The sequence below is a fragment of the Dasypus novemcinctus genome, chromosome X (assembly GCF_030445035.2).
Source record: "Dasypus novemcinctus isolate mDasNov1 chromosome X, mDasNov1.1.hap2, whole genome shotgun sequence".
Lineage (NCBI taxonomy): Eukaryota > Metazoa > Chordata > Mammalia > Cingulata > Dasypodidae > Dasypus > Dasypus novemcinctus.
This window is the reverse complement of record NC_080704.1, coordinates 87252724-87277533: the sequence shown is the minus strand read 5'-3', so window position 1 is coordinate 87277533 and position 24810 is coordinate 87252724. Positions and strand designations below refer to the sequence as shown.

General features: G+C 40.0%; 1 protein-coding gene across 1 annotated transcript in view; it reads left to right on the top strand.

Annotated features, from left to right (window-relative positions):
• MAGT1 (magnesium transporter 1) overlaps window positions 1-24810 on the top strand; it is a 113527-nt gene that overhangs the window by 36256 nt on the left and 52461 nt on the right. Inside the window, exon 3 of the mRNA XM_004481095.5 lies at window positions 21385-21502. Within this exon, the coding sequence (XP_004481152.1) occupies window positions 21385-21502 (118 nt within the window). The remainder of the gene's footprint in view (window positions 1-21384; window positions 21503-24810) is intronic.

Here is a 24810-nt window from a genome sequence, read left to right as displayed (position 1 = left end):
GGTCTTTGCCGTTGCACTTGGGGGATTGTTGCTGTTCCTTTAGGGACTGTGATAGAGCTCCCCTGGCTAGGAACTCAACACTCCCTCAGTTGTTGTTTTTAATTGTATCCACTATGAAAATATCCAAACATTTTTAGGTACCCTGGATATAGGCACTGGAGAACTCCCTGCTAACCATGTGTCCCCTGTCAATAACATCCCACACGAGTAATCCTCCCCTGCCATTGTTGAAACTCTCTGTGATCCAAAACTTCTTGAAAAATGAAGCCCAGTATATTGCCAGGTTCCATTAATAGTAAAATGGAATATAGTGATGAGTTTAAAGGGTAGATATTAAATACATATTAATTTAGAAAAATTAAGGTAAAAATAAATAGGGGTATCAAAAAATTACAAAATGCAATAGCTTTATTTTTGATGTTTTGCCTTCTATCACTGCAATAAATGTTGCCCTGTGTGCAAATTGGCAAGGCAACTACTTCCGTCTTTTCCTCAGTGTCTACGTCCTATCTTCTTTTTTTTTCCTAATTATTAAGCTTATCTTCACAAAAGTTTTAGATCACAGTAATTCATATATACAGTATACAGTACTCCTGCATATCCAACATGAAACCCTTTTCCCTTCCACTGCAATAATCCTTTTACATATTCATACTATATTACTGAGAGTGATGTAAAGATATTGAGACAATAGCTTTCAAACAAGGTAACATTTGGGTTTACATTGTGATTTATATTTTAGACTATACAATTTACTAAATTTTTAGTTATCTTATGTTTTACATTATGATTTACATTTAGCCTATCAGCCCCCATATATTTTTGGTGTAATTAACATGTCTTATATTCATCCTTGCGTAATCTTGTGGAACACTTCTATTGCCCACATACTTACATTGGTTTAATCTATTCAATACCTCTTTCCCCCTCCCATTAGGGCCCACGGTGACAGTCAGTCTTCATTGCTTGAAGGGCCATGTTCAGAGATACTTGCAACAGTGTTGAGGGCTTGACATGCTCAACTGCCCTAATGCACTGGAAGCCATTTCTCTCGAGAGATACAATTCCCTCTATTTGAGAACATCAGTCCTCTCCAGGGTGTGGGTATACCCTCAGTCTCATTTTATGGGTCCCTATCCAATGATATAACCCACTATGGCAAAATGAGCATTCACATATTCCCTAGGAGCCTGTCCTGCATCAGATTATCCCCTTTAAGCATCTTAAACAGGTAACCTTCCTTAATGTATTTTTGAAAAAGTTTTCTCAGCATTATACTCTCAACCAAAAACCTGACAATCTACTATGTTCATATGTTGCCCTACCCCCACCCCCAATTTCTTGGGCAATATTACCCATCCTCCCATCCCTATTCCCCCTCAAGCCCACAAAGCCCCACCCAAAGGTAACCCTATTCCCCTATTTTATCCCTTTCTTGTACAAATACTTACCTCCAGCTTATCATAGATTTCACCAATGTAGATGTCAGCTTACATCCTTCCTCTACTCCCCAGTTTCCTTTAAGTCTATCATCCAGTTTCTAGCTCTCTGAGGCAGCTTGGTTTACTTATTTCATATCATTGAGGTCATGTAGTATTTGTCCTTCAATGCCTGGGTTGCTTCCACTCAACATAAGGTTCTCAAGATTCATCCATGTTATCACGTGCGTTTGTAGTGTATTCATTCTTAAAGCTGACTAGTATTCCATTGTATGTATATACCATGTTTTATTTATCCATTCATCTGTTGATGGGCATTTGGGTTGATTCCATCTTTTGGCAATAGTGAACAATGCTGCTGTGAACATTGGTGTGCATATATCGGCTTGTGTCCTTGTTTTCAGTTCTACAGAGTATATACCCAGCAGTGGGATTGCTGGGTCATACGGCAAATCTATAGCTAGTTTTTTGAGAAACTGCCGAACTGTCCTCCAGAATGGCTGGATCCTTCTGCATTCCCACCAGCAGTGGATGAGTGTTCCCATTCCTCCACATCCTCTCCAGCATTTATAGTCTTCAGTTTTTTTCATAGCTGCCAATCTTATGGGAGTAAGATGGTATCTCATTTGTAGTTTTGATTTGCATTTTCCTAATAGCTAGAGATCTGGACATTTTTTCATGTACTTTTTAGCCATTTGTATTTCTTCTTTGGAGAAATGTCTGTTTAAATCTTTTTCCCATTTTTTAAATGGGTTGTTTGTCTTTTTATTTTTGAGATATAGGAGTTCTTTATATATGCAGGTTGTAAGTCTCCTATCAGATATGTGGTTATCAAATATTTTCTCCCATTGTGTAGGCTCTCTTTTCACTTTTTTGACAAACTCCTTTGAGGTGCAGAAGGCTTTAATTCTGAGGAGGTCCCATTTATCTATTTGTTCTTTTGCTGCTCGTGCTTTTGGTGTGACGTTCATGAAGCCATTTCCTATTACAAGGTCTTGTATATGCTTCCTACACTGCTTTCCAGTCTTTATGGTCTTGGCTCTTATATTTAGGTCTTTGATCTATCTTGAGTTGATTTTTGTATAAGGTGTGAGACGATAATCCTCTTTCATTCTTTTACGTATGGATATCCAGTTCTCCAGTCACCATTTGTTGAATAGGCCATTCTCTCCCAGTTGAGAGGGTTTGGTGGCTTTATCGAATATTATATGACTATACATATGAGGATCTATTTCAGAATTCTCAATTCGGTTCCATTGGTCTGTGTGTCTCTCCTTGTGCCAATACCATACTCTTTTCACTACTGTAGTTTTGTAGTATGTTTTGATGTCCGATAGTGTGATTCCCCCAATTTTGTTTTTCTTTTTTAATATGTCTTTGGCTATTCGGGGCCTCTTTCCTTTCCAAGTAAATTTCATAGCTAGTTTTTCTAGTTCCTTAAAGAATGCTGTGTTGATTTTTATTGGGATTGCATTGAATGTGTAGATAAGTTTTGGTAGGATAGACATCTTAATAATATTTAGTCTTCCTTTCCATGAACAGGGAATATTCTTCCATTTATTTAGGTCATCTTTGATCTCCCTGACCAGTGTTGTGTAGTTCTCTGTGTACAAGTTTTCACATCTTTAGTTAAATTTATTCCTAGGTATTTAATTCTTTTATTTACTATTGTAAATGGTATTTGTCTCTTGATTTCCTCCTGAGCTTGTTCATTATTGGTGTACGGAAATGCTACTAATTTTTGCGCATTGATCTTATAACCTGCGACTTTACTAAACTCATCCATGAGCTCCAGAAGCTTTGCTGTATACATCTCAGGGTTCTCTATGTATAGGATCATATCATCTGCAAATAATGAAATTTTGACTTCTTCCTTTCCGATTTGAATGCCTTTTATATCTGGTTCTTGCCTCAGTGCTTGAACAAGTACTTCTAAGACAATGTTACATAGAAGAGGTGATAGTGGGCATCCTTGTCTTGTTCCTGATCTTAGAGAGAAAGATTTTAGTATTTCACCATTGTAAACCTTGTTGGCTGTGGGCTTTTCACACATAATCCCTATCATGTTCAGAAAATTTCCCTGTATTCCGATCTTTTAAAGTGTTTTTATCAAGAAAGGGTGCTGTATTTTGTCAAATGCCCTCTCTGCATCTATAGATAGAATCATGTGATTTTTTTCCTTCAATCTGTTTATATGGTGTATCACATTGTTTGATCCTCTTACATTAAACCATCCCTGCACACCCGGAATGAATCCCACTTGGTCATGGTGTATGATTCATTTAATGTGTTGTTGAATACGGTTAGCAAGTATTTTGTTGAGGAATTTTGCGTCTAGGTTCAGTAGAGAAATTGGTCTGTAATTTTCCTTTTTATGATGTCTTTGTTTGGCTTTGGTACTAGGGTAATGTTGGCATCATAGAATGAGTTAGGTAGTGTTCCTTTTTTTTTATTTTTTTTTAAATTTATTTTTTTATTTTATTTTATTTTTTTAATTGATTTTGTAAAAATATTACATTAAAAAAACAATATGAGGTCCCATTCAACCCTACCACCCCCACCCCACCACTCCCCCCCCAGTAACACTCACTCCCATCATCATGATACATCCATTGCATTTGGTAAGTACATCTCTGGGCATCTCTGCACCTCATGCCCTTATGCACAACTGAGCAGAATCTAAGAGACAGATGAAGTAGATATAACCCCAGGTATTGGTTCCTTTGAGGGCTAAAGAGACCCACGGGCTCTATGGTCATGGCAGATGGGGTTCACTGCCATGTCAGATGGCCCTTCTTTTTTTCGATTTTTTGTAAGAGTTTCAGTAAGATTGGTGTTAGTTCTTTCTGGAATGTTTTGTAGAATTCACCTGTGAAGCCATCTGGCCCTGGGCTTCCCCTGGTTGGGAGGTCTTTAATGACTGATTCCATCTCTTTACTTGTGATTGGTTTGTTGAGATCATCAAATTCTTCTTTCATCAATATAGGCTGCTTATGTGTTTTTAGGAATTTGTCCATTTCCTCTGAATTGTCATTTTTGTTGGAATATAGTTTTCAAAGTATCCTCTTATGATAGTCTTTATTTCTGTGGGGTCAGTGCTGATATCTCCTTTCTCATTTCTTATTTTGTGTATTTGGATCTTCTCTCCTTTTCTCTTTGTTAGTCTAGCCAAGGATCTGTCAATTTTACTGGTCTTCTCCAAGAACCAGCTCTTGGTTTTGTTTATCTTTTCAAGTGCTTTCTTATTTTCTATTTCATTTAGTTCTGCTCTTATCTTTGTTATTTCTTTCTTTCTTCTTTCTGTGGGGTTACTTTGTTGTTTTTTTACTAGTTCCTCCAAATGTACAGTTAGTTCTTCAATTTTTGCTCTTTCTTTTTGATGTATGAATTTATGGCTATAAATTACCCTCTCAGTACTTCTTTTGCTGCATCCCATAAGTTTTGGTATGTTGTGTTATGATTTTCATTAGTTTCAAGGTAGTTATTAATTTCTTTTGAGATTTCCTCTTTGACCCACTGTTTTTCTAAGAGTGTGCTGTTTAATTTCCATATCTTGGTGTGAAATCTGGCCCTCTGGCCCTTGCAGATTTCCAGTTCACTCCACTGTGGTCAGAGATATTATTCTGTATGATTTTGATCTTTCTGAATTCACTGAGCCTTTCTCTGTGGCCTAACATATGGTCTATCTTGGAAAATGATCCAAGTGCAGTTGAGAAAATTGTATATCCTGCCGTATTCAGGTGTAATTATGTCTATTAGATCCAGCTGTTTATGTCTATTAGATCCAGCTCCTCTAATATACTGTTCAAAGTTTTTGTTTCTTTATTGATTCTCTTTTGAGATGTTCTGTCCAAAGTTGATAGTGGTGTGTTAAAGTCTCCCACTGCAATTGTAGAGGCATCTATTCTTTCACTTAGTTTTTCCAGTGTTTGCCTCATGTATTTGGAGGCGCCCTTGGTAGGAGTATAAATATTTATGATTGTTCGTTCTTCTTGAAAGATTATCCCTTTCACTAATATGTAGTATCCATCTTTGTCTCTCACAATTGTTTTGCATTTTAAGTGTACTTTGATATTAATATAGCTACTTCTGCCTTTTTGGGTTATTGTTTGCTCATACGATTGTTTTCTAGCCATTCACTTTCAACCTCCATGAATCCCTAGGTCTAAGATATGTTTCTTGTAGACAGCATATAGATGGGTCATATTTCCTTATCCAATCTTCCAATCTGAATCTTTTGACAGGTGAGTTTAATCCATTGATATTCAGTGTTATTACTTTCAAGGAATTATTTATATTAGCCATATTTTGTTTGGACTTGTGTTTGTCATATTTTGTTTGTTTTTTCCTTGTCTTTTTGTCTTTTTTGTTTTCTTACACTCTCCTCCAACTCTGCCTCTCCTGTTTCTTTCTTTCTTCCTGCAGAACTCCCTTTAATATGTCTTGAAGGGCAGGGTGCTTGTTGGCATATTCTCTTTGTTTCTGTTTATCTGTGAATATTTTGAACTCTCCATCATTTTTGAATGCTAATTTAGCTGGGTAGAGTATTCTTCGTTGGAAATTTTTTTCTTTTAGTACCTTGACTATATCATACCACTGCCTTCTTGCCTCCATGGTTTCAGATGAGAAACTAATAGTTAATCTTATGGAGCCTCCCTTGTATGTGATGGTTCTCTTTTCTCTTGCTGCTTTTAAAATTTTGTCTTTGTCTTGAGCATTGGATAATTTGACAAATATATGTCTTGGGGTGGGCCAGTTGGGATTTATGGTGTTTGGGGTACATTGTGCACCAGGACTTATACATCCATCTCTCTCAGTAGATTTGGGAAGTTTTCAGCCATTGTTTCCTCCAACACCCCTTCTGTCCCCTTTCCCCCTCTTTTCTCCTCCTGGGATCCTAGAATGCATATGTTTGCACGTTTTGCATTGTCATTAAGGTCCCTAAGTCCCATCTGGATTTTTTCTATCTTTTTATCCATCAGTTCTACTATCTGTTTGATTTCAGATGCATTGTCTTCCACGTCACTAATTCTCTCCTCTGCCTCTTCTAATCTGCTGCTATTTGCTGAGAGTGTATTTTTGATTTCTTGAACTGTGGTGTTCATCCCCATCATATCTGTTATCTTTTTGCGTATGTCTGCAATTTCCTCTCCAAGTGTTTTCTTCATATTGTTAATCTCTTCCTTTACTTAAGTTGGTCTCTAATATATGTTTTGAGATCTTTAATTACTCATCCGATGTTCTGCTCCCCTTCCTGGTTTTTAGTTTGTTCATAGGATTTGGCCATGTTTTCCTGATTATTGATTTGGTTTGTAGTTTTTTGTTGCTTTCTGCTCATCATTTTATCTTGACAGGTTTAATCAGTTCCTTAGCTTCTTTGTCTAGTCTTGGCGATTAATTAGTTGTTGTTTGTGTGTAAGTGTTATGTCTTCTCTTTGTCTCTTTGTTCTTCTTACTATATTTTCTTGTTGTTGGCTAACTTCACTTTGAAGGAAAATATTAGGGCCAGGGAAATCAAAATGAGTAAGAAAAGAAGATGTATAAAATAGTATTGGTAATAAGTGTTAATAGAGCAACAATGTGAGCTCTAGGAGGGTTTATATTAGACTCATGTAAGTTGTGTAGAGTTATAGCAGTAAGTAGAGTACCTATAATGAGACAATCAACTGAATATGGGGAGAAATATAGTATGAATTAAAAGGCCAGTGTTTTCATGAGAGAGGGAAAGAGAAAAGAAAGACAATAATATCAAGAGTGGATAAAAGACAGAAAACAGAACAAAGGCATTAGAAATAAAGTCAGAGAATTTGGGGGCCAAAGATATGGAGGTGGAATGTAAGAGAAACAGTAGATGATGGAAGATAGAAAGATGTGGGGGAAAGGGGATAGTGTAGGTGGCCAAAATCAATACACACAGAAAAGAGGAAATGGAGGATGAGGAAACACAGCAAGTGTGAAGTGTTCCCTGCAGCAACTATTATATAAAGAGAATAAAATAAAATAGAAAAAGAGAGAAGAGAAAACAAAGAGAAGAGAAAAGGGGGGGGGGCAAATAAAAGAGGAGAAACAAGCAAGAAAAAGAAAAAGAGAAAAAAAAACTAAATAAATGAAAAAGGACGTTGGGGGATAAAATGGGAGAAAAGACCAGGAGACAATGCAATATTAGCGACCAAGACAAAAAAATAAGAACCAAGGTTTCAAGCTAGGAATCCTCTTTGCAGTTAAATAATACACTTAGGGATTTCACCTTCTCCCTTTCTCCTTTCCTCACTTCTCTCTCTCCCAGGGCAGCAGGAAAGCTGCCTGAGAGGTCCAGTAGGAGATTCAAGTAGGTCCTTGTGGAACCAACTAAACACAGAAGACTATGATTCTTTATTTCCAGTATGAGATCACCTACACCTCACCAGAAACCCCAAATATGCTACTGGAAGCTTGGATAGCACCCCCTACAGTCCCTCCCCCTTAGGTGTGCTAGGAGAGGTCTAATTGATTTTCTGACTCCACCTTATCCCAGACCAGGTTTCCTATCCCAGGACATTTAGGTAAATTGGGCTTTCTCAGCAGATTCACCTCTCCTTTCTTCCTAGACTCTCCCCATGTCAGGTGGTACACTCCTCCAAGTTCAAGGAGAGAGAAATAAAAAATCCACAAATGCTGAGGGCACAGTAGATTAGGGGATGGGAAGTCTGTGATATTGCAGAATCAAGGTGTGTGAGTCTCTGGAGCGTGGGCCACCAGGGTTTAGGGGACACAGACCTGGGAACCACACATCCAGTTAACACAGGGCCTGGGAGCACCACAGCACAACAAAGCCTTCAGGGATCGTGGCAGCAGGGCCTCCAGCCCTAGGAGGAGGGGTCCCGCCCACAATTTCTGACTTCTGTGTCAGAAACCCAAAATTCCACCTCTCACAAGAATCTCTTCTGTCACTGTCTCACGAAATCGACATCTGGACACCTCCTGCCCTGCTAGCCCCCAAAACAGCCCATTCAGGTTTTGGGAGCGCCGCAGCACAACAAAGATCCCAGGGATTGCTGCGGCCAGGCCGCCAGCCCTAGGGGTAGGGGCTCCACCCACGACTTCTGACCTCCGAGTCAGAAACCCAAAATTCCACCTCTTGCAAGAATCTCCTCCGTCACTGTCTCACCAAATCGACATCCAGACAACACCCACCCTGCAAGCCCCTGAAACAGCCAGCTCAGGGCTTGGGAACTCCCCATCACATCAAAGCCTTCAGGAATCACCGCAGCTGGGCTGCCAGCCCTGGGGGGAAGGGTCCCTTCCACAATTTCCTACCTCCATACAAGAGATCCAAAATTCTACCACTTGCAAGAATCTCCTCTGTCACCGTCCCACCAAATCACCTCCTGCCCTGCAAACACCCGAAACAGCCCAGTCCAGCAGGACTCCAACCCTACTCATCCGCTTCTTTGCAGGGGAGATTATGAGGTGCCTACTACCAGGTCTTGAAGTTACTTTCCTACGTTTTCTTCAAGAAGCTTTATGGTTCTTGCTTTATATTTAGTTTTTTTATCCACTTTGAGTTAATTTTTGTATAAGGTATGAGATAGGGGTCCTTCTTCTTTCTTTTGGCTATGGATATCCAGTTCTCCCAGCACCATTTGTGGAATGGACTGTTCTGCCCGAGCTTGGTGGATTTGACAGGCTTGTCAAAAATCACTTTACCATAGATGTGAGGGTCTGTTTCTGAGCCATCAATTCGGTTTCATTGGTCTATGTGTCTTTATGCCAGTACCATGCTGTTTTTACCACGGTAGCTAGGTACTGATTTAAAGACAGAAGATAGAGCCCTCCAACTTTGCTTTTCCTTTTTTATTTCCAAAGATTTATTTTATTTGTTTCTCCCCACGCCCTCATTGTTTGCTGTGTCCATCTTCCTTGTTTCTTTAGGAAGCACTGGAACTGAACCCAGGAGCTGATATGAAGGGAGGCACCTAATCACTTGAGCCACATCTGTTCCTGCCTTGTCGTGTCTCTCATTTTGATTTTCTTCTGGTTCGTCATTTTGTTGCATCAGTTTGCTGCACTTGCCTGTCTTGTCAGCTTGCTGTCTCGCTCATCCACTTTAGGAGGTACCAGGAACCACTGCTCCCTACTTTGTTGTGTCTCTCGTTATGTTTTATTTCTTGTGTCTCTTGTTGTGTCAGCTTCCTGCGTCTGCCTGTCACAACAGCTCTCTGTCTTCTTCAGGAGGAACTGGGAAGCAACCCGGGTACCTCCCATGTGATAGGCAGGAGCTCAATTGTTTGAGCCACATCCACTTCCCCACTTTTCCTTTTTAAGATGATTCTGGCTATTCAGGACCTCTTACCCTTCCAAAAAAAATTGATAATTATGTTTCTCATTTATTTTTAAAATGCAGGTTGAATTTTTATCAGGGTTACATTGACTCTGTATATCAATTTGTGTAGACTAGACAGCTTAATATTTAGTCTTCCAATCCATAAGCATGGAATGTTCTTTCAATTATTTAGATCTTTTATGATTTCTTTCAACAAGGGATTGTAGTTTTCTGAATATAAGGGTTTTACATTCTTTGGTAAGTTTATTCTTAAATATTTGATTATTTTAGTCACTATTGTAGATGGATTTTTTTCCCTTAATTCCTCCTCTGATTGCTCGTTAGTATTGTCTTTTTTTTTTAAGTATGAGATTTTATAAAATTCTCTCATGTTACTTTAGGGATGTACAAGTCCATTTTCCACAGGCAGGCTGCAAACCAAAGGCTCCGATGAAGGTCCTTGGTGAGTTTCCAGGAGACACTGATTGTGAAGTCAAGCTGGAAAAGTATCTCCAATGCTGAAATCATTTCCCCTTTTAAGGAGTTCAACTGATTCAATAAAAAGCCACTCATTGCTGATGGCAATCTTCTTGGTTGAGTATCGATGTAATCAGCCAAGTGTGCAATAAACTCACTGGTGACTAAAGTCCATAAATGTCCTTGTATTACAGTTAGCCCAGTGCTTACTTGATCAAACAACTGGGCACAATTACCTGGCCGAGCTGACACATTAGTCTAACCATCACACCCAGTGAGTTACCATATATTCTTTTATCAAAATTGTTTTCCGCTAAATTTGCCACAGTTGATTTCAGATGCTTGCAAATAATATATATATTTATATTTTAGGGAAACTAGTGTCTTTTAAAGTCTGTTTCATCTGATGTAAGTACAGCTACTCTTGCTTTTTTTTAATACCTACATGGAATATCTTTTTCCAGCCTTTCACTTTCCATCTATTGGTATCCTTGGGTATAAGGCGAGTCTCTTGCAGAAAGCATATAGATGGCTCATATTTTCTTAATCATTCAGCCAGTCTGTGCTTTTGATTGGGGAGTTTAATCCATTAACATTCAGTGTTAATATAGATGCAGTACTTATTTCACCCATTTTGACCTTTGATTTTGTCTGTAGTATTTTATTTTCTTCATTCTTTTGACACTTTGTTACTTATACTGATAATACTCTTCATTTCTAGATTCTCTTCCAAGCCTCTCTCCTGTCTTTTCTTTTCTGACTATAGTATAAACTCTCTCAGTTTCTATTTATCTGTGAATAATCTAAATTTGCCCTTATTTTCAAAAGACAATCTTGCCAGATATAATATTCTTGGCTGGAAGTTTTTCTCTTGCAGTATCTTAAATATATCATACCACCATCTTCTTGCCTCCATGATTTCTGATGAGAAATTGGCATTTAATCTTATTGGGTATCCCTTTTATGTGATGCATTGCTTATCTCTCCTGCTACTCTCAGAATTCTCTCTTTGTCTTGGGCATTTGAAATTCTGATTAGTATGTGTCTCGGAGTTGGTCTATTCAGTTTTATTTGGATGGGAGTATGTTGTGCTTCTTGGACACAGATACCTATGTCCTTCAATAGGTTTGGGGAATTTTCTAATATTATTTCTTCAGATATTCCTTCTTCCCCTTTTCCCTTCTCCTCCTCTGGGACCCCCATGACATGTATGTTTGCACATCTCTTGCTGTCATTTATTTCCCTGAAACTTTTTTCAATTTTTTCATTCTTTACTCATGTGCTCTTTTCTATGTTTGCTTTTTAAACATTGATTGAAGTATATCACTCACACATAAACATACATAAACAATAAGTATATAGTAATAGCTGTGAACTTACAAAACAAGCATACATAGCATCATACAGGACTCTCATAACTCACCCTACCACCAATACCTTGCATTGTTGTTAAACATTTTAACCTAATGATTAAAGAGCATTGTCAAAATATTACTACTAACCAAAGTATTTTCCCCCAGACCACCCTATTATTATCTTTATATTATTTATATATGAACATAAATAAACAATAAGTGTATAGTAAAAGTTGTGAACTTACAAAGCAAACATGCATAACATTATACAGGGGTCCCATACATCAGCCCTCCACCAACACCTTGCATTGGTGTGAGACATTGGTTACAGATTATGAAAGGATATTGTCAAAATCTTACTACTAATTACAGTCCTTATTTTGCATTTGGTGTATTTTCCCCTAACCCACCCTATTATTATTATTATTTTTTAAAGATTTATTTTTTCATTTATTTCTTTCCTCTTCCCCCCCACCCCCCAGTTCTGCTCTCTGTCCATTCACTGTGTGTTCTTCTGTGTCCGCTTGTATTCTTGTCAGCGGCACTGGGAATCTGTGTCACTTTCTGTTGCGTCATCTTGCTGTGTCAGCTCTCTGTGTGTGTGGCGCCTGTCCTGGGCAGGCTGCACTTTTTTCGTGCGAGGCAGCTCTCCTCACAGGGTGCACTCCTTGTGCGTGGGGCTCCCCTACGCCTGCGTGGCACGGCACTCCTTGCGCACATTGGCACTGAACATGGGCCAGCTTCACCACACGGGTCAGGAGGCCCCGGGTTTGAACTCTGGACCTCCCATGTGGTAGGTAGATGCTCTATCTGTTGAGCCAAATCCTCTTCCCAGTTTTATAAATATATTTTTTATGATAGAAGTTGTAAAATTATGAAACAATCATGCACATATTCAGAATTCCCAAACAACATCCCTCTAGCAACACTCCACACTGTGGTGTAATATTGTTACAGATAAAATAATATCATCTGATTGTTACCACATCCACAGTGTACATTTGGCATGCATTCTCCTTACTGCCTCATTATCAACACAGTAAATCTTTGGCACAGATGCAAGCATATTACATTATTACTGCTAACCACAGTACATAGGTCACTCCAGTTGTGTTATTCCCATGCTTCTCCACATTCCCATCTCCCAACATTATCCTTTACCAGGAGTAGGACAAAGTCACAGCTGTGTGGAATAATCCAAGTCCTGCAGGCCTAGACTGTAGTGCCCAGAGAGACTTATGAGGCTTCACACCCCTTTCTCCACTGCCTGGGGCAGGGATGGAGCTGTAGATGTGGGCAGCAATCTATGCAGTATGGGTCCAAGATGACCGCAGTTGCCCTGGTAGACTTCTGATTATTCAGTCTGTGCCAGCTAAAGGTACCTGAAGTTAACAGGATAGGCTGGTGCAGGGCCAACTAGCATCTGCCCTGCCAGAGGTGGGGATGAAGCCTATGCTAGGGCTGCAGAGTGATCTGGGTGAAAGAAACTGGTTCCTATCATCACTGATTTTCGGTCCTAGAGTCCCCTCAGGCTGGGGGAAGGTATAATCCTAGCTGTTCCTAGGGTTATACCTTAGCCAGCCAAGTCTACTAATCAGTATCCAAAATTGATGGACAACAATCTCCTTTGCCCCTGTTTTTGGGAAATGAAGCTTCCAATTCCAGCCACAGAATAGCTCTTGGGGCAGCTCGTGCTGACAAAATATGACAATCACTGGTCTGCGGCTTGGCTGGTAATTTCCAAGAGAGGCTGGCGTAGGTCCCCCCCAGCTTCCTCCCTCCCAGAGGTGGGACTGGGGCTTAGGCTAGACCTGCAATCTGATCTGGATGGAAAGAATCCAGCCCCTACCAGCACTATGATTTTCAGTCCACCCCCCTTCCCCTCTTATAAGGCGCAGAGTTAAGATGGCAACTACTGGCCTCTTTCTGACTTGGTCAGGCTCAAACTTTAGCTGTTCTTAGGATTATATGTAGCCCACTGAATTTCCTCATCAGTACCTGAAGTTGGTGTCCAACTGTCTCTTCCTTCCCTGTTTTTGGGAAGTGGAGCATTCAATTCCAGCCACAGAACAGCTCCAAAGGTAGCTTGTGCCTCCATTAGAGGATTGGCGCTGGCCTCCATGGTGCGGAGTGTTCTACCTATGAATATTCTCTGCAGATGGGCTATCTCCCTCTTCCTTCAAGGATGTGGCAGGATGCTCTTCAGGTCTCCTGGAGCCCCCAAACAGGTGCTTTATCTAGCTCCAGATAGCTCTGGGTGTTTACTAACTGTCCTGTAGCAGGAGCTGACTCTAGGAGCTCCTTATTCCACCACCATCTTGCTGTTGTCCTCTACGTTCACCTTTTGGAAGCCATGTCTTCAAGTTCACCAGTCCTTTCTTCTGCCTCCTACAGTCTGCTGTTATATGATTCCAATGTATTTTTGTTGTCTTCTTTTTCAAAGATAACTAGATCATATAAAACATTACATTAAAAAACATAACAAGTTTCCATTTACCTCATACCCCACCCCACCCACGCTTCTCCCACATCAACATTCTCTTCATAAGTAAGGCACATTCATGGCATTTGGTGACTACATCCTGCCACACTGCATGAACCATAGTTTACATTGTAGTTCACACCTCCCCCAGACCATCCAGTGGGTATGATAGTGCAGGATATACAGTGTCCTGCATCTGTCCCTGCAGTGTCATCCAAGACAATGCCAAAACCCGAAAATGCCCCATATCACACATCTTCCTACCTCTCCCTGCCCTCAGCCACTTCCATGACCACCATCCTCATATCAATGGTACAATTTCTTCCATGGCTAGAATCACAATAGTTCTATAGCAGAATACCAGCAGGTCCACTCCAATCCATATTATATTCCTCCATCCTGTGGACCCTGAGATGGTGATGTCCACTCCACCTCTAAATCGAGAAAGGGCTTAGGTCCACATGCCTGATGGATGCAGTTCTCCTGCTTGCAGTTGTAGAAACTCTGGTTTACCTTTTGTGGTGGTTGACCATTCTCACCTCCCTGTCAGCTGACCTGGGTAAATTCAAGGACCCAGAGAGTAGGTGTTACAACACTGCTGAGGCTCAGGGTCCAAGTGGCACATAGACAGTCCAGAGATTCAAGTCCCCTGAGCATACATAAACCCAAGCACCAATCATGGGTTCAGTAAAAGTGACAGAAGAGGCATGTAAAGAGAGGTCACATCTGAGTCCAACTCCATCACACTCAGGAGCACAAATTCCGAAGTAGGACCCACTGGCAATGCAATGAACTCCAGAGCCATCTGTCATGACTGTAGAACCTGTGTGTCTCTAGCCCTCAGGAGCACCAGTACCTGGGGTTCTATCTACTTTGGCTGTCTCTGGGGTCCTCCTGAGACATGCATAAGTGTGACCCCTCTGATGACTTCCCGACTCATTTTGACATCTCTTAGCCATATAAACTCATTTGTCTTTACCATTTCCTCCTTTTATTCAAGGTCTTTTTCTAGTTGTATCACCAGTGGTGATGGTAGTAATCCCTCAGCGCCAGTGAGGCTCATCCCTGGCAATCAAGGCCCACGCTGGGGGGAAGGTAATGCATTTACATGCTGAGTTTGTCTTAGAGAGCGGCCAGATTTGAGCAACATGGAGGTTCTCGGGAGGTAACTCTTACGCACCCTGTATCTCTAGGCCTAATTGATATTTCAAGCACACAGTCTCATAAGCATAGTCATGAGTATCAAGGGCCCATCATTCATGGCATTTCTTCACTGGTCTTTGCCCTTACACTTAGGGGATTGTTGCTGTTCCATTGGGAAATGAGACACAGTTTACGCAGATGGGAACTCAGCACTCCCTCAGTTGTCATGTGTAACTCTATCCACTATGACAATACCCAACAAACATCTGAACGTATCTATATACCCTATATAGAACTCCCTCCCAGCCATGCAACCCCAATTAATGACACCCCACAGCAGTGCTCCTCCCCTGCCATAGTTGATTACCTTTGTGATCCAAAAATTTTTCAAAAATGAAGCCTAATATATTGCCAAATTCAATTGCATCTTTTATTCCTGTAAGATCTGCTTTTTTTTTGTATGTTTTCATATTCTTCTTTGTGCTCAGCCAATGTCTTCTTTTGATTGATTGATTTTTTATTGTCTCTACTTTATCATAGATTTCGCCCTTGTAGGTATCAGCCCACAATCTTCCTCTCCCCCCATTTCCTATAAGCATATCTTCCAGTCTCTAGCTCTCTGAGATAGCTTGATTTGCTTAATTCGTATCAAAGAGTTCGTGTACTATTTGTCCTTCAATGCCTGGCTTGCTTCTGTAAGCATATCATCCAGTCTCTAGCTCTCTGAGACAGCTTGATTTGCTTAATTCGTATCAGAGAGGTCGTGTACTATTTGTCCTTCAATGCCTGGCTTGCTTCACTCAACATAAGGTCCTCAAGATGCATCCATGTTATCCCATGTGTTAGTACTGTATTCCTTCTTACAGCTGAATAGTATTCCATTGAATATATACCATATTTTGTTTATCCATTCATCTGTTGATGGACATTTGGGTTGATTCCATCTTTTGGCAATAGTGAATAATGCCACTATGAACATTGGTGTGCATATATCAGTTCATGCCCTTGTTTTCAATTCTTCTGGGTATATACCCAGCAGTGGAATTGCTGGGTCATGTGGTAAATCTATAGCTAGTTTTTTGAGAAACCACCAAACTGTCCTCCAGAATAGCTGGATCCTTCTGCATTCCCACCAGCAGTGGACGAGGGTTCCTATTCCTCGCATCCTCTCCAACACTTGTAGTCCTCTGTGTTTTTAATAGCTGCCAGTCTAATGGGTATAAGATAATATCTCACTGTAGTTTTGACTTGCATTTTCCTAATAGCTAGTGATGCTGAGCATCTTTTCATGTGCTTTTTAGCCATTTGTATTTCTTCTTTGGAGAAGTATCTGTTCAAATCTCTTGCTCATTTTTTCAATGGCTTTTTTTACTTTTTATTTTCAAAATATAGGATTTCTTAATGTATGTTGGATATTAGGCTCCTATCAAATATATGGTTACCAAATATTTTCTTCCATTGGGTGAGTTGTCTTTTCACTTTCTTGACAAAGTCCTTTGAGGTGCAAAAGGCTTTAATTTTGAGGAGGTCTCATTTATCTATTTTTTCTTTCACCACTCATGCTTTGGGTGTGAAGTTCATGAAGCCATTTCCTATTACACGGTCCTGTAGATGCTTCCCTACATTGTCTTCCAAGGTCTTTATGGTCTTGGCTCTTATATTTAGATCTTTGATCCATCTTGAGTTGATTTTTGTATGCGGTGTGGGATGGTAATCCTCTCTCATTCTTTTGTATATGGATATCCAGTTCTCCAAGTACCATTTATTGAAGAGGCCATTCCCTCCCAGTTGAGTGGACTTTGTGACCTTGTCAAATATCAGATGACTGTATATGCAAGGATCTATATCCGAACTCTCAATTCAGTTCCATTGGTCAGTGTGTCTATCCTTTTGCCAATACCATGCTGTTCTGAGCACTATACTTTGTAGTATGTTTTGAAGTATGGTAGTGTGACTACTCCAGTTTCATTTTTTTTTTCAATATGCCTTTAGTTATTCAGAGCTTCTTTCCCTTCCAAATAAATTTCATAGTTAGTTTTTCCAGTTCATTAAAAAATGCTGTGTTGATTTTTATTGGGCTTGCATTAAATCTGTATATCAGTTTCTGTAGGATAGACATCTTAATGATATCTAGTTTTCATATCCATGAACAGGGAATATTCTTCCATTTATTTAAGTTTTCTTTGACTTCCTTTAACAGTGTTGTATAGTTTTATGTGTATTCAGTGTTTTACATCTTTAGTTAAATTTATTCCTAGGTATTTGATTTTTTAATTTACTATTGTAAATGTTTTATTTTCTAAATTTCCTCATTGGATTGTTCATTATTGGTGTACAGAAATGCTACTAATTTTTACATATTGGTCTTATAACCTGCGACTTTACTGAACTCATTTATATGTTCTAGAAGCTTTGTTGTAGATTTCTCAGGGCTTTTTATGTATCCAATGTCTTCTTAATATCCTAATCTGTTGAGTCATCTCATTAAATTTATTAAGGAGATTTGTTTGAACATCTATCATTAGTTCTCTCAACTCCTTTATGTCATCTGGACACTTATCATGTTCCATTAACTGGATCATATGTTCCCATTCCTTGGTATGGATTGTAATTTTTTGTTGGGTCTTGGCATCTGGCTTACTAGAAGTGTTTATTCTGGGTGCAATTTCTCTCTTTAGTTAGGGCTTTCTAGCCCTTTCTCCCTTGCTGGCTATGTAGTAAGAGCCAAGGACGTAGTTGCTATGTAACTTGTGGAGGCTCAAGTTGCCCACATTGCCCCAGGGACTAATGATACTTCTCCCAACTTTCTCCTTTGCCAGTGGTAGTGAGAGAGCCAAAGCTGTGCATTATAGTCCAAGTTGTGAAGACCTAGTCTGTAGTTGCCCAGCAAGACTTTTGAAGCTTCGCACCTCTTTCTCCCCTGCCTGGGGCAGGGATAGAGCTGCATGTGTGGGCAGCAGTCTAAGCCCTCCTTGTCCAAAATGACCATAGTTGCCCTGGTAGACTTCTGACTATTCAATCTGTGCCAGCCAAATGTACCTGCAGTTACCTGGAGAGGCTGGTGCCGGTCCTACCAGCTTTCTCCCTGCCGTAGTTTGGGATGAAGCCTAGGCTAGGGCTGCAGTCCAGTCTTGGTGGAAAGAAGCTGGTCCATACTGTCACTATGATTTTTCGATCAGCCTGACTTCTCCTCATGCCAGGACAGAGTCAAAATGGCGGCACTGGCCTTTTCCTGACTTGGACAGTTACAAACTTTAGCATTTCTTAGGGTTATATTTTAGCCATCTTAATTTACTAATCAGTACCTGAAATCTGTGACCAACCTTCTCTTCCTTCCCTGTTTTTTGGAAATGGAGCTTCCAATACCAGCCACAGAATAGCTCCTGAGGCGGCTTGTGCTGTCAGAATAGGATGATCATGAGCCTCCGGGCATGGCCTGTATTTTTCCGGAGAGGCTGTTGCAGATCTCCCCAGCTTCCTCCCTGCTAGAAGTAGTACAGGGCTTAGGCTAGAGCTGCAATCTCATCTGTATGGAAACAAGCCTGTCCCTACCAGCACTTGATTTTCAGTCTGCCCCTCTTCCACTCATGCTGGGGGTGAAGTTAAAATGATGGCTACTTGGACAAGCCCAAACTTGAGCTGTTCTTAGCATTATACTTTAGACAGCTGAATTCACTAATCAGCAGCTGAAGTTGGTGCCCAGCCATTTCTTGCTCCCCCATTTTTGGGACTGGAGCTTCCAATTCCAGCCACAGAATGGTTCCCAAGGCTGCTTGTTCCACCAGTGGAGGATGGGCATTGGCCTCCTTGGCGTAGAGTGTTCTACTTACACATGTTCTCTGCAGATGGCCAGTTTCCTCCTTCCATTCTTTCAAGGATGTTGCCAGATGCTCTTCTGGTCTCCTGGAGCCGCCAAACAGCTACTTTAGATATCTGGATGATTACTCACTGCCCTGTAGCATGTGCTGACTCTAGGAGCTCCTTATTATGCCACCATCTTGTTGGTTGTCTCTTTTTAGTGTTTTTTACTTTAATTTATTTTTTTTTAAGATTTATTTTTTATTTATTTAATTCCCCTCCCCTCCCCCGGTTGTCTGTTTTCTGTGTCTTTTTGCTGCGTCTTGTTTCTTATGTCCACTTCTGTTGTCGTCAGCGGCACGGGAAGTGTGGGCGGTGCCATTCCTCGGCAGGCTGCACTTTCTTTCGCGCTGGGCGGCTCTCCTTACGGGTGCACTCCTTGTGCGTGGGGCTTCCCTACGCGGGGGACACCCCTGCCATGGCAGGGCACTCCTTGCGCGCATCAGCACTGCGCATGGGCCGGCTCCACACGGGTCAAGGAGGCCCGGGGTTTGAACCGCGGACCTCCCATGTGGTAGACGGATGCCCTAACCACTGGGCCAAAATCCGTTTCCCTTTACTTTCATTTTTAGATCACTATGTCTGATCTTAGAATTCATTGTAAATGAAATGACATAGCCTCCCTGTTAAGAACCAATTTAGTTAGAACTTAGAAGCGCTCCGAATTTTGACAACCTGGATCATGTGAAGGAATAGACAGCCTTCTTTCAGAATAAATGTGCTATCTTATCCAAAGCCTTCTAATTTTTCTTAAAGGATTTTCTCCCAGGAGTTAGGGTATAATTAAGATATTTGGTTCCAGAATGTTCTTTTTTTTTTTGGAGGGGAGGGGTATGCTGAATACAAATTAAAAGTAAGTAGAAGAAGGAAAAGAATAGAATGTATTAACTATGAATAAACTTAAAATCTAGATTTTACTCCTAGTTCAGTTGTTTCTCTCACTAGTAGTCAAGAGTATACAAAAATGTCAAGGAATAAAGAAACTCCTACATAAATGTACTTTGTATTTGTATTAAATGCAAACTAGTGGAATTCTTGCTAACCTAAGTTTTTACTGGTATCTTACTTTCTACAAGACAAAATTTCAATTAGCTCACATTTTCCTAAATGCATTCAGTGAATAAAAATTAAGCAATAGTGATCTGTATAATACTATATATTTGATACTGTTGGGATGAGAAGTATAAGAAATATACCCTACCCTTATAATCTGATTAGGGAAATAAATTACACACATGAAAATTTAGCTGGCAATATAAAGCAATGTATGTTTAAGAATCAAATGACCTACATAAATAGCAAGTACTGTAAAACTTCAGAACGACATTAACAGGAATGGTCAGAGTTGGCCTAATGGAGGAGATAGAACTTGTTCTAGGCCTAGACATAAGGATCAGATTTAGATAGAGGCTGATATTCTGAAAAACAACGATGTGCATAAAGGTACAGAGAGATAGGAGTAAATAAGGTGCTGGAATTAAGGAATCCTGTTTCAGATTGATTAATGATAAGGGCAGATAAAATATAGAGACATTATTTGGAACTAGATGATAAAAAACCTTGAATAATTTGTGAAAGAATTTGGAGACAGTAGTTTCCAAGGAAAGAAAGGATTTCAGGTAATAGTAATTTAGGAAGAATGATATATATATTGTAGTATAAAAATGGACTGGGGGGGCTAGAGTCAGTATTTTAATATCCTCATATTAGACATTAAGGATCTGACTTTGGATGATGGCAGTGAAAATAACAAATCAGGAACTGACAGATGTTGGGAACAAAGTGTATGGGAAATAAAAGTCAAAGATAACTTGAGGTTTCTATTAAAATGAATGCCCTAGACTCCTCTTATCTTTCCTCTAATAATTCATCTGATTATATTTTTATTTTTAAGTTAAATTTGTACTTTAGATTTTTAAAATTGATTACTACTCTAGTTCTACTATCTGCAGGGAAAATGCTTTCTTCTCTTTAAACTCTTAGAAGTAATTTAGGATATTAAAGATTATTGTAGAGACAATTAGGTGGAAATTTCCAATGACCATTGAAATAGTGTTGGGATGAGCTACAGGCACAAAGAATGAAGCAGAGTCAGGCAATTACTACTTTCTGGTGACATCCCCATCATTTGGGGTAAGCTTTCTCATATGCCAAAATAGTGGTTTTCCAAGATTTGTCCTACCCCTGTTAGCAGAACCTGACTTGCTTGTCTTTTTTCTCCCAGTGGAAAACCTTTGTTAGTGCTTGTTTGGACCTGTTTTATTGCTGATAAACTAGATTGCTTTTAAAAATTGCTTCATATGTTCTCTTCACAAATATGATATCCAGGCAAGCTGATGAAGAATTCCAGATCCTGGCAAACTCCTGGCGATACTCCAGTGCGTTTACCAACAGGATATTTTTTGCTATGGTGGATTTTGATGAAGGCTCTGATGTATTTCAGATGGTAAGATCTTTGGTTTATTCTATTAGGTAGGAACAGGTAAAGTGTGGATACATGTGGAATATGTTTTTTTTAAATTGTCGCAAAAAGTTAAATAGAACTGGTCTTATGCAAGATATGGAATAGAAAGCTGAACACGAGCTAACAATGAAATGTAGTGGTCAATACTAGCTTGTTGGAAAATGGAAATTGGGATAGTATATGTCAAGTAACTTCTTTTATCATATATGAATACCACCCTTATATCACTATTATGTATTACTATGGTTAGTTTGAAGTCCTTAATAGAACCAGGTACCTGTCTATATCCCTTTTCATCTTGTCTTAGTGAAAAAGATCCATCTTTTTCAAAGTGAAACCCTTTTCCTGAGCCCTGGATCCCATACCCACTTAGTCTGTCAATCATTACCCCTGCTCACTGTATTTTTACTGTACCCTTTCTACTAATTCTTTCCCCTTCCTCAAGAACATAGATTCAATTTTGTCTTTGTTTATAAATGTATCCAACTTGTATGTTTAGACACGTTTTGCTCAATAATAATTGTGGAAATCATAAAAGGAAAGGTCTGAGTATAATTCATTGCCCTATATCTTCATGTGGATGTTTTGCCAATCCAAAAATTTATTATGTGCTGTATTAAACTGCTCTCTTTTCCATTTTCATTGAAACCTGACCTTCCTGTGTTTTTTTTTAAAAGATGTATTTTATTTATCCTCCCCCCCCCATTGTTTATGCTTGCTGTCTGCTCTCTGTATTCATTTCCTGTGTGCTCTCTATGTCTGCCCTTTAGTAGGCACTGGGAACCGAACCTGGGGCCTCCCATGTGGAAGAGAGGCACTCAGTCTCTTGAGCCACCTCAGCTCCCTTCTTTGTTATCTCTCTCATTATCTTTCCTCTTTGTGTCTCCTTGTTGCATCATCTTGTTGCATCAACTTGTTGCGCCAGCCCATTGCACCAGCTCACTGTCTTGCTCATCTTCTCCAGGAGGTACTGGGACCTGAACCCAGGACCTCCCATGTTGTAGGTGGGAGCTCATTCACTTAACCCACATCTGCTTCCCCCTTCCTGTGTTTTATGTCATTATTGACACTTTTTTGTAGTCTTCATATTCTGTATCTATCATAGCCTTCCCACCTTTCCATTCCAAGGCTTTCATCTTCTCTCACTTGAACTAATGTAGTAGCCTTGTTTTTTTTAAGATTTATTTTTTATTTATGTATCCGCCCCCTGCTGCTTTGCTTGCCCTTTGCTCTCTGTGTCCATCCACTGCGTGCTCTTCTGTGTCCGCTTGTCTCCCTTTTTGTTGTGTCATCTTCCTGTGCCAGCTCTCCATGAGTGCAGGCTGTCAGTTCTCTGCAGGCGCAGGCCAGCTTGCCTTCATAAGGAGGCCCTGGGACGCGAACCCAGGGCCTCCCACATGGCAGATGGGCGCCCAATCAGTTGAGCCACATCCACTTCCCCTGTAGTAGTCTTTTAACTGGTTCACTTACCTTCCATGTAGTACTTTCTCCATATTACCTGCTACAACATTTCCTAAAGTTTGTTCTATAGAATATTAATAAGAATTACTTGGGAAAAAATTAAGTTTAAGCAAAAATTAAACTACTTTCTTTACTTCAAGGTGTCAAGAACTGTGAAGGGTCTGAGATTTTTCTCTACTTATAAGCTAACAAGTTAACCTACCACAGTTTTATGTATGCTGGCAGAAGACATGGGACACCTGGATCTGAATTAGAGGACTTTATTACTCACAGAAACAGCAGTAGCCTCAGCATTTTCTTGCACTGTTTCCTGAGCCTCAATTCATACAGGGTGATACAAAGAGGGCGAGTGGGTTGCATTATGTGGGATGTAGTACAAGCTTTAAAAACCCAAATCAGAATTAATTAAAAGAAATATGAAGAAAAATTTTAGAAAGAACCTAAATATTCTGTAATAGGTGGTAAGCATACCTACCCTTTGCTTTGGAGGAACACTCTAGTCTCTCTTCCAAGGCTATACATATAACCTTGAGAACATCGTCTAAAATAAAGGTAATTGATGCCTCTGCTCTGAAGACATCCAAAACCATGAGAAACCCATAGAGAATTGTTCACAAACAGGATTTCTCAGAGACTTTAGCATGCTTATAGGCATTATATCTTTGCAATAGGGGACTATAGTGTGCAGAATTTCCCACATTATTTGACCACTTAATGGAGTGTTTTTACCAAATTCCAGAGGAATATAATTTTGGAAATAGTAGCCAATAGCTTAAGCCAGAATTCCTTAGTCCTCCTCACTTCATGCACTTTTTATTTATTTATTTATTTATTTATCTCCCCTTCCCCCCCACCCCAGTTGTCTGTTCTCTGTGTCTATTTGGTGCATTGTCTTCTTTGTCCGCTTCTGTTGTTGTCAGCAGCACGGGAACCTGTGTTTCTTTTTTTGTTGTGTCATCTTGTTGTGTCAGCTCTCCATGTGCGCGGCGCCATTCTTGGGCAGGCTGCACTTTTTCACGCTGGGCAGCTCTCCTTACGGGGCACACTCCTTGCGCTTGGGGCTCCCCTGCGTGGGGGACACCCCTGTGTGGCACGGCACTCCTTGTGCGCATCAGCACTGCGCGTGGGCCAGCTCCACACGAGTCAAGGAGGCCCGGGGTTTGAACCACAGACCTCCCATGTGGTAGAAGGATGCTCTAACCACTGGGCCAAGTCTGCTTCCCACTTCATGCACTCTTTACTCCAACCATACAAGACCACCTTTCCCATAATTATATAATGCTGTGTACTGTCATATTTCAGTTTTGTTCATTGTTCTTTTCCAAAAACATGAAGTATTCTTTCTCTTCTGTTCCCTTTCTCCCCACTCAAAATTCTGCTTCTCCTTTAAGCCTTATTTCAGATAAATCCATGAAGACTTTTCAGATTTGTCAGATGAAGTGTGAGTCACCCCTTTTCTTGAATGGTCATGCTGATTTGCTTATATTTCTGTAATACAATTATCCACATTCTATCTTATGACAGAATTAGCCTTATACTTGTTTCACGGTCCCTTTTAGAATATAATCTTAATTTAAGGCAGGACCCAATAGCCTGTAATCAGTGCTAAGTACATAATGGGTGATTAGTAAGTGTTGAACAAATAGCATAATGTACTCATTTTACAGTATATCATTGTGCTACTCATATTCTAGTCTCACATGACTATTTCCATAGATCAAAATAGGCATATTTATATAACATGCTATAACCTAAAAAGATTGTTGCTTTTCAGCTTTTTAGACAAAAGGAAACAATTTGTAGAGTATAAGAAATTGTTTTGTAATTCT